Source organism: Pelodiscus sinensis, unplaced genomic scaffold (genome assembly GCF_049634645.1).
Source record: "Pelodiscus sinensis isolate JC-2024 unplaced genomic scaffold, ASM4963464v1 ctg102, whole genome shotgun sequence".
In the NCBI taxonomy this organism is placed as follows: domain Eukaryota; kingdom Metazoa; phylum Chordata; order Testudines; family Trionychidae; genus Pelodiscus; species Pelodiscus sinensis.
Window position 1 is genome coordinate 127,832 of NW_027466045.1, and position 15,255 is coordinate 143,086.

A 15,255-nucleotide genomic window follows, 5' to 3' on the forward strand; every position below is an offset into this window, starting at 1 on the left:
AAGAACGGGTGTAGGGGGGTACAGTGGGGCTGTGAGCAGGGGGTGGACGAGATGCCGGTGATGAATGGACAGACAGTGGGTGTGGGGATGGCTGGCTGGTGGGTGTGGGGATGGATGGACGTACGGACAGGGGGCCAGGCTGGAAGGACATGTGGGGTGCTGGCAGCGGGGTAAGGGAAGGAGGCAGAAGAAGGCAGTTCTGATGCGGGACCGCCAGACCCCTCACCCCATCCCCCCTGGAGTAAGGGCATGTTATGGGTCAGCAGGGGGAGGGAGCATCCCTCCCCGTTGCTGTTGTGCTGAGGTAAGGGGGGGTGCAATGTGGGGCAGGCTGGGGGTCTTGGGTCTGGGGGTGCGTATTGCGGTGTGTGTTGTGAGGGTAGCCTCGCGGAGTCTCTTGCAGGCTGTGCATTTGCCGGTGTGTCTCGGTGCATGCGGTACACTGGCTGTGTGTGTGTTGTCTTGTGAGCACAGTTTGGTGTGTGTGTTGTGTACGTGTGTCTGTGTGTCTGTGTGTATGCTGTGTCCATCTTGTCAGGTGCTGTCAGGTGTGCATGTGTGCCTCTTGGTGTGTGCTGGGGTGTGTCTACCTCTGTGCAGGCTACATGTGTGTTTTCGTTGTGTGCGTCGCCGTGTGTCTTGCTGCGAGTTGTGAATCTCATTTGGCAGGCGTGTGCGCTTGCATAGTGTGGTGTGTGCTGTGTGTCTGTCTCGGTGCACGTTGTGTGTGTCTATGGTGCGCACTAGGGTGTGTGGTGGTAGGTGTCTATCTCGGTGCCCGTTGTGTGTGTTGTGTCTATCAGGGGGTGTACCTGGCTCCCCAGTCAGCCTCTCCCAGCCAGAGACCCGCGGCCTGGGACAGAGGCCTGTCCCCCAGGGGGTGCCGGCTGCTCCATGGGGCAAGCACTGGCTGGCTCGGGGGGGAGGGGGCGAAACTCGGGGTCTTTCCCGCACAGTCCCCCGCTGGTTTTCTTTCCGTCCCTCGAGTGGGTTAATCTTCGCCCTCCTGGGCGGGAGATTTATGGGCCTGTTATTTCCGCCTCGGCTGCCCTCTGCTTTGAACCCAGGCGTCCGGGCTGGGGGGGGCGGAAACCAAAACCCAGCAGCTGCCTCACCTCTGAGTACCCCCACCCCCTTTCATCTCCTGCCAGCCCCAGTACCTGCTGCATGGGGACCCCCCCCCCCCGCCCCAGCCACACAGAGCAGGGTGCCTGGGTTCTCTCCGTGGCTCTGTGAGGGGAGTGTGGGCTAGTGGTTAGAGCGGAGGGGGGAGGCAGGACACCTGGGATCTCTCCGTAGCTCTGGGAAGGGAGTGGGGGCTGGTGGTTAGAGCGGGGGGGGGAGGGAGGAGGCAGGACGCCTGGGTTCTCTCCCCATCTCTGGGAGGGGAGTGGGGGCTGGTGGTTAGAGCGGGGGGGGGGCAGGACACCTGGGATCTCTCCGTGGCTCTGGGAGGGGAGTGGGGGCTGGTGGTTAGAGTGGGGGGGGGAGGCAGGACACCTGGGATCTCTCCGTGGCTCTGGGAGGAGAGTGGGGGCTAGGGGTTAGAGCGGAGGGGGGAGGCAGGACACCTGGGATCTCTCTGTGGCTCTGGGAGGGGAGTGGGGGCTGGTGGTTAGAGTGGGGGGGGGGAGGCAGGACACCTGGGATCTCTCCGTGGCTCTGGGAGGAGAGTGGGGGCTAGTGGTTAGAGCGGAGGGGGGAGGCAGGACACCTGGGATCTCTCTGTGGCTCTGGGAGGGGAGTGGGGGCTGGTGGTTAGAGGGGGGGGGGAGGCAGGACACCTGGGATCTCTCCGTGGCTCTGGGAGGAGAGTGGGGGCTGGTGGTTAGAGTGGGGGGGGGGAGGCAGGACACCTGGGATCTCTCCGTGGCTCTGTGAGGGGAGTGGGGGCTAGTGGTTAGAGTGGGGGGGGGAGGCAGGACACCTGGGATCTCTCTGTGGCTCTGGGAGGAGAGTGGGGGCTGGTGGTTAGAGTGGGGGGGGGAGGCAGGACACCTGGGATCTCTCCGTGGCTCTGGGAGGAGAGTGGGGGCTGGTGGTTAGAGTGGGGGGGGGAGGCAGGACACCTGGGATCTCTCCGTGGCTCTGGGACGGGAGTGGGGGCTGGTGGTTAGAGTGGGGGGGGCAGGACACCTGGGATCTCTCCGTGGCTCTGGGACGGGAGTGGGGGCTGGTGGTTAGAGCGGGGGGGGGGCAGGACACCTGGGATCTCTCCGTGGCTCTGGGACGGGAGTGGGGGCTGGTGGTTAGAGCGGGGGGGGGGGGCAGGACACCTGGGATCTCTCCGTGGCTCTGGGAGGGGAGTGGGGGCTGGTGGTTAGAGCGGGGGGGGGGGGCAGGACACCTGGGATCTCTCCGTGGCTCTGGGAGGGGAGTGGGGGCTGGTGGTTAGAGTGGGGGGGGGAGGCAGGACACCTGGGATCTCTCCGTGGCTCTGGGAGGGGAGTGGGGGCTGGTGGTTAGAGTGGGGGGGGGGGAGGCAGGACACCTGGGATCTCTCTGTGGCTCTGGGAGGGGAGTGGGGGCTGGTGGTTAGAGTGGGGGGGGGAGGTAGGACACCTGGGATCTCTCCGTGGCTCTGTGAGGGGAGTGGGGGCTAGTGGTTAGAGCGGGGGGGGGGAGGCAGGACACCTGGGATCTCTCCGTGGCTCTGGGAGGGGAGTGGGGGCTGGTGGTTAGAGCGGGGGGGGGAGGCAGGACACCTGGGATCTCTCCGTGGCTCTGGGAGGGGAGTGGGGGCTGGTGGTTAGAGCGGGGGGGGAAGGCAGGACACCTGGGATCTCTCCGTGGCTCTGTGAGGGGAGTGGGGGCTAGTGGTTAGAGTGGGGGGGGGGAGGCAGGACACCTGGGATCTCTCCCCGGCTCTGGGAGGAGGGTGGAGAAATGGAAAAGCGGCCTAGAGAAGGTGCCGAGGGAATTCAGTGTTAAGTCAGGCATCCGGGCTCCCGGCAGCGCCCCCTCGAACTCTGGACCCCCCACTTGTTTGCAGGGAGGGGTCACACCGATGTGTCCGGTCAGCTGAACCGGGGGCTGGCGCCCTTCCCGCCTTCCACCCAGCCAGCCGGAAGCCAAACGGCAGAAGAGGCCCACGGGGGCTGAGGGACGCCAGCCGAGCCGGGGGAGGGACCTGTGGGTTGGGACGGAGGCATCGGCAGTGCTGTGCGGGGCGAGTTCTCTAACCCTCACACCCGCTGCTCCTCCTCTCAGGCCCCGATGTCCGGCTGCAGCCCAAGCCCCCCTGACAGTTGTGGGGTGGATGCACTGCCGAGGGGCGGCTCGGGCGGCCCCCGCAAATCCTTCCCGGCTGCCAGTAAGTGCCCTGTCTCCTTACAGCTGAGGTGCAGCCGCCTCTGGGGTGAGGCAGCTGCGGAACAGCCGCATATAACGCTGGAGGGGGTGGCTGCTTGGCGCTGCACCCTTGGTGGGGTTGGCTGCTGACCGGGTCTGGTTGCTCCCAGGTGAGGTGGATTCTCTCTGCCGGAGATCCCGGCTTGGGGACGAGACTCATCCCAGCAAGGACACAGCTCCGATCCCCCTGCCCCTGGCTACTGAGCAAGCTGGGAGAGGTACGAGGGAGGGGGGCTGGCCCTGGGAAGGGGGGGTCAGAGGTGAGTCCCCATCCCCACTGTCCCCTCTGCTTCCAGACCCGACAGCCCCGGCCTCCGGGGCCCCTGTGGTCACCCGCTGCCCTGAGCGATGGAGGGACACAGCTCTGCTCTCCGAGCAGGCACCGACAGCCCGGCTGGCCAAACAGCGCCTGGGCTCCACCTCGTCCGTCTGCACCCACAGGAGCTGCAAATCCACGGCCTCCCACATCCAGGAGGTGGCCGGCGATGGTGAGTGAGGGCTGGGCTGGCAGGGACGGCAGCCTGAGAGTGATGGGACCGGCAGGCCTGGGGGGCAGGGGTTGTGGGGCAGGAGGAGGGGACCGGCAGGCCTGGGGGGCAGGGGTTGTGGGGCAGGAGGAGGGGACCGGCGGGGCTGGGGGGCAGGGGTTCTGGGGTGGGAGAAGGGGACCAGCAGGGCTGGGGGCAGGGGTTGTGAAGCGGGAGGAGGGGACCAGCGGGGCTGGGGGGCAGGGGTTGTGAAGCGGGAGGAGGGGACCAGCGGGGCTGGGGGGCAGGGGTTCTGGGGTGGGAGAAGGGGACCGGCAGGGCTGAGGGCAGGGGTTGTGGGGCGGGAGGAGGGGACCGGCGGGGCTGGGGGGCAGGGGTTGTGGGGCAGGAGGAGGGGACAGGCAGGGCTGGGGGCAGGGGTTGTGGGGCAGGAGGAGGGGCCCGGCGGGGCTGGGGGCAGGGGTTGTGGGGCGGGAGGAGGGGACAGGCAGGGCTGGGGGCAGGTGTTGTGGGGCGGGAGGAGGGGACCGGCGGGGCTGGGGGGCAGGGGTTGTGGGGCAGGAGGAGGGGACCGGCGGGGCTGGGGGGCAGGGGTTGTGGGGCAGGAGGAGGGGACCGGCAGGGCTGGGGGCAGGGGTTGTGGGGCAGGAGGAGGGGACGGGCAGGGCTGGGGGCAGGGGTTGTGGGGCGGGAGGAGGGGACTGGCGGGGCCGGGGGCAGGGGTTGTGGGGCGGGAGGAGGGGACAGGCAGGGCTGGGGGCAGGGGTTGTGGGGCAGGAGGAGGGGACAGGCAGGGCTGGGAGCAGGGGTTGTGGGGCGGGAGGAGGGGACGGGCAGGGCTGGGGGCAGGGGTTGTGGGGCAGGAGGAGGGGACGGGCAGGGCTGGGGGCAGGGGTTGTGGGGCAGGAGGAGGGGACAGGCAGGGCTGGGGGCAGGGGTTGTGGGGCAGGAGGAGGGGACAGGCAGGGCTGGGGGCAGGGGTTGTGGGGCAGGAGGAGGGGACAGGCAGGGCTGGGGGCAGGGGTTGTGGGGCGGGAGGAGGGGACAGGCAGGGCTGGGGGCAGGTGTTGTGGGGCGGGAGGAGGGGACCGGCAGGGCTGGGGGCAGGGGTTGTGGGGCGGGAGGAGGGGACTGGCGGGGCCGGGGTTGTGGGGCGGGAGGAGGGGACTGGCGGGGCCGGGGGCAGGGGTTGTGGGGCAGGAGGAGGGGACTGGCGGGGCTGGGGGCAGGTGTTGTGGGGCGGGAGGAGGGGACCGGCAGGGCTGGGGGCAGGGGTTGTGGGGCAGGAGGAGGGGACTGGCGGGGCTGGGGGCAGGGGTTGTGGGGCAGGAGGAGGGGACAGGCAGGGCTGGGGGCAGGGGTTGTGGGGCGGGAGGAGGGGACGGGCAGGGCTGCGTGTGTGTGTGTGGAAGGGAGCTTGGTTTCTGGTGGCCGGTTCCGCCCAGGGTTGAACTTCAGTTCCGGATCCACCCTGGATGCCCCAGGGACTCGTTAACCCAACTATTATTCCGAGCATCTCCACCCAGATAGAAAACAAATAGACCCAGCAAGAGGGCTGGGATCCTGGGTTCTCTCCCTGCTCTGGGAGGGCAGTGGGGGCTAGTGGTTAGAGTGGGGGGGCTGGGATTCCAGACTCCTGGGTTCTCTCCTTAGCTCTGGGAGGGCAGTGGGGGCTAGTGGTTAGAGCGGGGGGGGCTGGGATCCCAGACTCCTGGGTTCTCTCCTTAGCTCTGGGAGGGCAGTGGGGGCTAGTGGTTCGGGGGGGGGGGGGCTGGGATCCCGGACTCCCGGGTTCTCTCCTCGGCTTATCTGACCCCCGGCCCCCCTTTCTCTCCCCAGACCACTGCGCCCACTGTGCCCTGGCCTGCCTGTTCTGCGAGTTCCTGGCGCTGTGCTCCCTGGTGCTGGAGGGCCTGGGCTGCGGGGCGCTGTGCCTGGCGGGGGGGTGCTGTGCTGGGGCTGAGCCTCCGGCTCAGGGGTGTGGGGGGGGGCGGCTGCCCCTGCGGGGCGGGGTGCGGGCTGCTCCAGGGCTGCTGCGACTCCGCCGACTGCCTGGAGATCTGTCTCGAGTGCTGCTCCATCTGCTTCCCCTCCTGACCCGGGCTGGGGCCCGAGCCCCACATAATCCGACCCCCACTGTCCAGTGCCCAGCCCAACCCCGACGGTGACGTCATTGGCTGAGCCACGCCCACTATGGATGGTGACGTCACCCAGGGGCCCAAGCCACCACCCCCCACCTACGAAGCCATTCAATGGGACAAGACCTCTCAGCTGCTCATCAGAGGAGGCAAGCCACACCCCGTTCGTGGTGATGTCACTGAAGGGTACAAGCGGAGCCACACGTCATTGGTGACATCACTGAATGGAACAAGCCACACCCTCTCTATTGTGACGTCACCGCAAGGGCTGGTGTGGTGTCTAAGGAGTATCAGAGCAGGGAGCAGAGCAAGGCCGGCCCCGCTCAGGGTGACATCAGGGGCACCAAGCCACGCCCCTAGGCAGCGATGGCCTTTGGTGCTTGGCTGGGGCTGCCAGAGCTCCGCCTCCTCTGATGATGTCATCAAAGGGCCTCATGGCAGGAGGGGGAAGGGTATTAACCCTCTAGCTGCCTGGCCCTTCTGTGCTTCAGGGGATTCGAGCCACAGCCCCGCCCATGCCCCAGCTCCCGACCTGCAGCCCCCCATAGCCCAGCCCTGGGCCCCCGCACAGCCCTGCCGGTGCCGCAGCTCTCGACCTGCAGCCCCCCATAGCCCAGCCCTGCGCCCCCTCACAGCCCTGCCGGTGCCCCAGCTCCCGACCTACAGCCCCCCATAGCCCAGCCCTGTGCCGCCTCACAGCCCTGCCGGTGCCCTAGCTCCCGACCTGCAGCCCCCATAGCCCAGCCCTGGGCCCCCTCACAGCCCTGCTGGTGCCCCTCGCTCCCGACCCGCAGCCCCCCATAGCCCAGCCCTGCGCCCCCTCACAGCCCTGCCGGTGCCGCAGCTCTCGACCTGCAGCCCCCCATAGCCCAGCCCTGCGCCCCCTCACAGCCCTGCCGGTGCCCCAGCTCCCGACCTACAGCCCCCCATAGCCCAGCCCTGCGCCGCCTCACAGCCCTGCCGGTGCCCTAGCTCCCAACCTGCAGCCCCCATAGCCCAGCCCTGGGCCCCCTCACAGCCCTGCTGGTGCCCCTCGCTCCCGACCCGCAGCCCCCCATAGCCCAGCCCTGCGCCCCCTCACAGCCCTGCCGGTGCCGCAGCTCTCGACCTGCAGCCCCCCATAGCCCAGCCCTGCGCCCCCTCACAGCCCTGCCGGTGCCCCAGCTCCCGACCTACAGCCCCCCATAGCCCAGCCCTGCGCCGCCTCACAGCCCTGCCGGTGCCCTAGCTCCCAACCTGCAGCCCCCATAGCCCAGCCCTGGGCCCCCTCACAGCCCTGCTGGTGCCCCTCGCTCCCGACCCGCAGCCCCCCATAGCCCAGCCCTGCGCCCCCTCACAGCCCTGCTGGTGCCCCTCGCTCCCGACCCGCAGCCCCCCATAGCCCAGCCCTGGGGCCCCTCACAGCCCTGCTGGTGCCCTAGCTCCCGACCTGCAGCCCCCATAGCCCAGCCCTGGGCTCTCTCACAGCCCTGCCGGTGCCCCTCGCTCCCGACCTGCAGCCCCCCATAGCCCAGGCCTGGGCTCCCTCACAGCCCTGCCGGTGCCCCTCGCTCCTGATCTGCGGCCCCTGCCAGCTCAGCCCTGAGCAACCCCATCCTCATTTAGAACCATAGAGCTGGAAGAGACCTCAGAAGGTCATCAAGTCCAGCCCCCTGCTCTAGGCAGGACCAATCCCAACTAAATCAGCCCGGCCAGGGCTTTGTCAAGCTGAGACTTAAACACCTCTAGGGATAGAGACTCCACTACTTTCCTAGGGAACCCATCCCCGTGCTTCACCACCCTCCTAGGGAAATAGTTTTTCCTAATATTCAACCTGGACCTCTCCCACCACAACTTGAGACCATTGCTCCTTCTTCTGCCACCTGCCACCACTGAGAACAGCCTCTCTCCATCCTCTTTGGAACCTCCCTTCAGGAAGTTGAAGGCTGCTATCAAATCCCCCCTCACTGTTCGCTTCTGCAGATTAAACAGACCCAACTCTCTCAGCCTCCCCTCATAGGTCATGTGCTCCATCCCCCTAATCATTTTGGTTGCCCTCCGCTGGACCCTCTCCAATGAGTCCACATCCTTTTTATAGTGGGGGGCCCAGAACTGGACACAATACTCCAGATGTGGCCTCACCAGAGCCGAATAAAGGGGAATAATGACATCTCTGGATCTGCTGGCAATGCTCCTCTTAATGCAACCTAATCTGCCATTAGCCTTCTTGGCTACAAGGGCGCCCTGTTGACGCCTATCCAGCTTCTCATCCACTGTAACCCCCAGGTCCTTTTCTCCAGAACTACTACTTAGCTGGTTGGTCCCCAGCCTGTAACAATACTTGGGATTCTTCCGTCCCAAGGGCAGGACTCTGCACTTGTCCTTGTTGAACCTCATCAGATTTCTTGTGGCCCAATCCTCCAATTTGTCTAAGTCACTCTGGACCCTCTCTCTGCCCTTTATGAACTGGCTAAAGGTTCACTGTGTCCCACTGGAGGGGGGATTATCGGGCTTGGGAGGGGGCTGATTCTGCTGAGATGGGGAGGCTTCACCGCGGTCCCCAGCAGTGGGAGTCCTTGTGCCACCCTTCTCACAGCCAGACAGAAGGATGCTGTGGCCCTTGGGGCACCCCGAGGCCTCAGAGAGCATCCTTAAATAAATCTCATGAACTCCTTAAACCACCTCATCATGTTTTCTGGGAGGGGCGAGTGTTAGACTGGCAGTCAGGGCCCCCCCCCCCCACTAGAAACTGGCTCCCCAAAGAACTGGAAATCCCAGCATGCACTGCGCTTTATGCAGCCCCCCCCACCCAAGGAAATTGCAAGTCCCAGAATGCACTGCGCCTTACAGACCACAACCCGAGCATGCATTGCGCCTTACGCACCCGAAGCCAAGGGAACTGCGAATCCCAGCATGCATTGCGCATGACATACCACAACCCGAGGGAACTGCGAATCCCAGCATGCATTGCGCCTTACGCACCCGAAGCCAAGGGAACTGCGAACCCCAGAATGCATTGCGCCTTACGCACCCGAACTCAAAGGAACTGGCAATCCCAGCATGCACTTTTCCTCTGAAGCGCGGCTGTTCGTATCCCAGCATGCACTACTACCTCAGGAGGACTGCAACGCCTAGAACGCATGGATTCCGGTCACATGACACAGGGAGACTACAATTCCCAGCATTCAGTGCTGCAAAAGGGCCCCACTCTGCGCATGCGCAGCAGACTCGGCTGATCGCACACTGCGCAAGTGGTGAGCGAAGGGGTGGGATTGCGCTTGCGGAGTCGGGGAAAAACCCGCCCACGCGGATTTGCGCAGGCGCAGTGAAAGCGGACCGGGCTAAGCGCAGGCGCACTCAAGGAAACCGAACGCCCGGTCCCGCTGCCCACAGTCTCCAGTTCAGCTCGACTTCGGAGGCGGCCTCGGTGCAGCACCCCTAGCTTCCGCTTCCGGCTTGGGAAGGAACTGCTTCCGGTTCGGCTCCGTCTCTCCCTGCAGCGGTGGCTTCGGCTGGGGCGGTAAGGAGCGGTCGGACAAGGGAGGCTCTGCGCATGCGCTACACCTGGGCTGGCGGGTGCGCATACGCGGAGTGCGCGAGAGGGCCACGGTTCTAGCTCCGCGCGCGCATGCGCGGTTGCCCCAGCCTGCTGAGCCCCTGTGCGCGTGCGCAGAGGCGATACCACTCTTAAAGGGGGGGTACAATAGCCTAGACCAGCATGGGTGGGGGAAGTGATGCATTATGGTAGGCCCTACAATAATATATGTGTATTCATTTGCCGGCTGCAGTAATGTGTCCCTATTTGTGTAGGCCCTACAGTAACGTTTGATTCATGCCTGGTGTGGGGAGGAGACAGCACCTTGGCCCAACACAACTGACTTATTGTAGGGCCTACGATAATGGCTCCATTGCATCTCCAGGCCTTGGAACAGCGTGTCTATAATTAATGTAATTATGTATATTAACGTAGGGCCTACCATTGTGCGTCTCCATGAATACGGAACCTCTGTCAACATGCTTCATAATTGTAGGGCCTAGAATAATAGATCTGCATTTCATTTGGAGCTGGAAACTGAAAGGATTGTGGGAGAGTTTTCTCTGTCAAGCAAGACCCCTCCCCAAATCGGTTTTGTAGAACAAAGGTTTGGAGACAGCCAAAGAGGGGAATAGCAAAGGGAAGGCAGCAAAACCACCAGAGCAGAATTGAAAGGACTTGACGGGAGCTGGTTATGGAAAAGATGAGGTCAGCACCATGCAGAGAAGAAGTGGATAAATATGGGGATTTACAGCGATGAGTTTTGGGAGAATCCAAAGGCAGAGTCTTCACGCCCAAATAAACCAGGTGGTGGAGCAAGTAAAAGAAGTGTTAAAAAATAAGGCGAAAAACAGTTTAAATTCAGACAGAGGCGTGAGAGCAAATGAGACCTGGAGGAGTACAAGGGTGTAAAATCCCATTTACTCAGTTCACTGATTAAATGTTAGGTTAACCTAATGTCTAACCAGTTAACTGACTAAGAGAGTTCCTGGGCGGCTCTCCCATTGTTGTAGATCTCACAGAAACACATCCCCATTCAATCTGCACCACTGCCATGGTGCTTGTTAATATAGGGCCTTGTCTCTAGAGGGCTGGGAACGTCCTGGGAGCCTCTGGTGGCTACAGGTCACTTGCTTCAGTTTCCCTTCTTGGACTAGTTAAAACGTCAGCCAGGTTTTTCCTTGATCAGAAATACCCCTCTTTGGGGACTGGGATTTTTGACATAAAATAAATGGCAAATAAACCTCAGATTCCCAAGCCAAGTCCATGCATATATCCACACAATACAAAGTTTTCTCTTCCCGCGTCTCTCTGCCTGGGGCAGTCTCCCTGGTCTTGAGTCTTCTGTATCGGAGCTTTTCCGTGGTCTCCGCTAGTTTCCCAGGGTTCCCTCCCTGTCGCGGCGGCTTCCTGTTGCCCTGTAATCTCTCCGATCTGTCCTGAAATTAGGGTTGGATCGTTCCAGCTACAGGCCTGCAGTTAATTTGGGTTCTGGGCCACTAAGACTATTTTCATAGGGCCTATAGTAATATATCTACCATTATTTGGGTCCCGGGTCATTACAACTGTTCTGGTAGGGCCTACAATAATACGTCCACCTTAATATAGGTCCCATGCCTTACTGCCTATTAACACAAGGCCTACAGGAATAGAACCCTAATCATTTGGCTGTAGTGCTGCTAGTCCCATTATTGCAGGAGGACAGTAACGTGTCCTAGCTAATCCGCCTGAACCAGGGAAAGGTCTTTTTGTTCAAAGGGGAATGACCCCCATGCCATGCGCCAGGGGAGGGTCACTGGGTCTCATCCTTTGTCCTCTAGGCCTGGGGGTGCCGGAGCCGCCATGGGGCGCTCGTCGAAGGACAAGCGGGACGTCTACTACCGCCTGGCGAAGGAGGAGGGCTGGCGGGCCCGCAGTGCCTTCAAACTCCTGCAGCTGGATGAAGAGTTCCACCTGTTTGAGGGTAAACTGGGAGCTGGCCCCACCCTGGCCCCATGTGGCTTGCGGCAGCCCCTTGGGCTGTGTCCTGGTTCTCAGCCTCTCCCCGCCCCCCCACCCCCACTCCCTTCCAAAGCCAGGGAGAGGATGGTTACCTCCAAGTTGTGCAGACTCAGCTCTAGCCCTGATGCACATGGGCATAAATATTAGAGAGAACCCACCTCCCTGCTCTAACCACTAGACCTCCATCCCCTCCTGGAGCCAGGGAGAGAACCCAGGTATCCTGGCTACCAGCCTCTCTCCCTGCAGGGGTGCGCCGGGCGGTGGACCTGTGTGCGGCCCCTGGCAGCTGGAGCCAGGTGCTGAGCAGGAAGCTGAAGTAGGTGGGGGAGCGACTGGAGGGGGCAGGACCAGGGGCATTGGTGGGGTGGGGTTGATGGGGGACATGGGCAGGTGGAACTGGAAGGGTGTAGGCGGGCTTGGGAGTGTAGTGATGGGGGGCAGGACGGGGGTGGGGACAGGCAGGAGGAGGTGGCATGGGGGAGATAGTGTATGAGGGGGTGGGGTGGCCTGGGGGGTAGCAGGGTCAGGGAGCGAGAGGGGCGGGAGGGAGTATGAGGGGGTGGGTAGCCTAGGGTGTAGTGGGGGCGGGGGGTGAGAGGGGAGGGGGTGGGGGAGATGGGGTATGAGGGGGCGGGAGGGGGTTGGACTGGTGCTTAGCAGTGGGTGGGAGGGGAACCCCCCCCCCCCGGCTGTCTCACTCTCGCCCCCGTAACCCCCAGGGGCGGCCCCAGGGAGGGCCCTGACGCTGTGAAGATCGTCGCTGTGGATCTGCAGGCCATGGCTCCGCTCCCAGGAGTCGTCCAGATCCAGGGGGACATCACCAAGGTACATCCCCCGCCCCAGTGCCCCCCCCGCCCATGTCCGACTGCCCCGAGCCCTCACCGGGCCCCTCTGTCCCCTGCCAGGTCTCCACGGCGCAGGAGATCATCCAGCACTTCGAGGGGCAGCCGGCCGACCTGGTGGTTTGTGACGGGGCCCCCGACGGTGAGTAGGAGCAGCCAGCAGGGGGGAGGGGAAGGGCCCCTCACAGGCACCCGGATGGGCACCTTGGCGGGAGGAGCTACTGGGCCCCTCTGAGCCCTTCTGAGCCCTTCTCTCCTGCCTCACAGTGACCGGCCTTCACGACATCGACGAATACATCCAGGCGCAGCTGCTGCTCGCAGTGAGTCTCCCCCAGCTCCCCCGCTGCTCTGCACAGCAGACTGCCCGTTTGCCTGCCTCCATCCCGCGCTGCAGCATCAGTCACTTCTTGTCCCAAATGGCTGTTCTCCGGCCACCCCGCCCCAGAGGCAGCTGCATCTCTGAGCCTGGCAAACCGTACCCGTGTGGCGTTATATGTGGCTGTTCTCTGGCCACCCCGCCCCAGAGGTGGCTGCATCTCTGAGCCTGGCAAACCGTACCCGTGTGGCGTTATATGTGGCTGTTCTCCGGCAACCCCGCCCCAGAAGCGGCTGCATCTCTGAGCCTGGCAAACTGTACCCGTGTGGTGTTACATGTGGCTGTTCTCCGGCCACCCCGCCCCAGAGGCAGCTGCATCTCTGAGCCTGGCAAACCGTACCCGTGTGGCATTATATGTGGCTGTTCTCTGGCCACCCCGCCCCAGAGGTGGCTGCATCTCTGCGCCTGACAAGCCGAACCCATTCCAAGAGGTTTTCAGTGCATCTCAGCACCGAGCGCGCTGTCCCCATTTCATTAAGGATTTGGGCGATTTCCTTTTCTCCTCTTTTCAGGCTCTGAACATCACAACCCACGTCCTGAATAAGGGAGGCACCTTCGTGGCCAAGGTAAATACGAGCTCTTCTCAGAGGCCTCTGGGTCCTGGCTGAAGCGGTTAACAGCCACACGGGAGCAGCTCCCCTGACAGTGAGATGCAGTCACTGCTGGGGTGGGGTGGCCAGGGAACACCCGCATATAACATCGCACGGCTCTGGCTCCAGGAGAGACGAGCGGCTGGGCGCAGATGGGCTGAGGGCAGGGGGGCTGGGTGGGGGATGCTCTCCCCTGGCATGCAGGCCCGTCACCCTGCCCCCACCTCCATGCCCTAGATCTTCCGGGGGAAGGACGTGACGCTTCTCTACTCCCAGCTCCGCATCTTCTTCCCTGAGGTCACCTGCGCCAAGCCTCGCAGCAGCCGCAATTCCAGCATCGGTGAGGGCGGAGCCAGGATCCCCGGGAGGGGGTGTGTGGATCCGGGGCTGGGGGGCTGGAGGGTCACAGAGCCCCCACCTCTGGGACGTCAGTGGGGCATGCAGACCCTCGGCTGGCGTGGGACGCGATTCCCTCACTGCAAGGGGCTGGGGGCAGGTCGGGGCGGGGGGGCCGGTCGCATGGGTTACAGCCGGGGGAGGCATCTGCGCCACAGAGGGGGTGGGTCCCCGGCTCGCTGCATGCCCCACTGACGTCTCTCTCATCCCCAGAGGCCTTTGCTGTCTGCCGCGGGTACTGCCCGCCCGAGGGCTACGTGCCCAGCATGGCCAACCCGCTGCTGGACCACTGCTACGGTAAGGGGGGCTCAGCAGGGAGCGATCCCCTGATAGTAGGGGGGGGTCAAGGAGGGGCGCTTTCCCCTGGCAGTGTGTGGGGGCAAAGCAGGGGCTCTTCCCTGGCAGTGGGGCGCTCCCCCCGGCAGTGGGGTGTGGGACAAAGGAGGGGCACACCCCCTGGCAGTGGGGGGGCAAGGAGTGGCGCTCCCCCCGACAGTGGGGTGTGGGACAAAGGAGGGGCACACCCCCTGGCAGTGGGGGGGCAAGGAGTGGCGCTCCCCCCTGGCAGAGGGGTGGGGGGCAGGGACGCTCTCCCCTGCAGGCCAGGCTAACCTCTGTCCCTTTCTAGATGTGGATTTTAATCAGCTGGAAGGGCCCAACAGAGTGATTGTCCCGTTCTTGGCCTGTGGGGATCTGAGCGCCTACGACGCAGACCGGACGTACCCCCTCCAGGTGGGACTGCAGGGATCGGGGCAGGGATTGGAGGAGTGGGGCTGGATCCCGGCAGTGGGGGCAGGGCAGGGATCGCAGGCCCGGGGGAATCGGGGCCAGTTCCCGGCAGTGGGGCAGTCAGGTGGGGCGGGAAGCGCAGGCTGGGGCGGGGTGCACCAGGGTGCCACCATCCCACCCCCTTCTCTCTCTCCCCCTCTGCAGCTGGCCCCAGGGAAAGAATACAGCTACGTGCCCCCCAGCCAGCCCCCCATCTGCCCCCCCTACCAGGAAGCCTGCTTCTTGAAGAGGAACAATCTCTTGGCTAAGGACCCTGGGCCGCCCCCATTGGAGGAGGCCAGCCCCACCCCCTCATCTGGGCCGGTGCCGGAACCTGGGGGCAGCTCTCCCGAGGCCAGCGTTGAAAACCGTCTGGCATCCTTGTCTGTGTCCCCCTAGAGCAAGGGGGTGGTTGTGTCTGTCCCTGCCGCCCCCTGCTGGAAGGAATGGGGGTGCCTGCCTGCCGCCCCCTGCTGGAGGATGAGCCCGGGACTGGGGTAGCAGCATTTTAATGTCATCCTTTGTCTGGGCTGTTCAGGGGACTCTCCCCTCCAACGGCCTCTGTTTTAATAAAGACTCACCGAGGTGGGTGGTTTTCAACCCCAGCCATCAATCACCTTGGCAGTCTTCCCCTTCTGGTGGGTCCCGGAGCAGGGAGTTCCGCTGGTTAATGGCTACCGCCGCTTGATTCACAACCCACCCCTTGGGGCCCGAGCCCCTTTTGAAGCCGGTGCTGGAGTGACAGCATCCGCCGTGGCGTTGCTTTCTTATGTGCCGTACGGAGCTCTTAC

The 15,255-nt window shown here is 64.0% G+C and overlaps 2 protein-coding genes across 2 annotated transcripts; both read left to right on the forward strand.

Annotated features, from left to right (window-relative positions):
* The first annotated feature begins 3,131 nt into the window (after positions 1–3,131).
* LOC142826407 (uncharacterized) lies at positions 3,132–8,126 on the forward strand. Its single transcript, XM_075918636.1, has 4 exons — positions 3,132–3,313; positions 3,462–3,569; positions 3,648–3,839; positions 5,679–8,126. The coding sequence occupies exons 1-4, from the start codon at positions 3,217–3,219 to the stop codon at positions 6,005–6,007; spliced, it is 726 nt and encodes a 241-aa protein (XP_075774751.1). The 5' UTR covers positions 3,132–3,216; the 3' UTR covers positions 6,008–8,126.
* Positions 8,127–9,176: 1,050 nt separating this feature from the next.
* FTSJ1 (FtsJ RNA 2'-O-methyltransferase 1) lies at positions 9,177–15,080 on the forward strand. Its single transcript, XM_075918633.1, has 11 exons — positions 9,177–9,476; positions 11,312–11,454; positions 11,739–11,808; positions 12,212–12,317; positions 12,398–12,476; positions 12,602–12,654; positions 13,223–13,276; positions 13,538–13,640; positions 13,910–13,993; positions 14,325–14,428; positions 14,630–15,080. Exons 2-11 carry the CDS (start codon positions 11,334–11,336, stop codon positions 14,861–14,863), a joined length of 1,008 nt encoding a protein of 335 aa, XP_075774748.1. The 5' UTR covers positions 9,177–9,476; positions 11,312–11,333; the 3' UTR covers positions 14,864–15,080.
* The last annotated feature ends 175 nt before the right edge of the window (positions 15,081–15,255 follow it).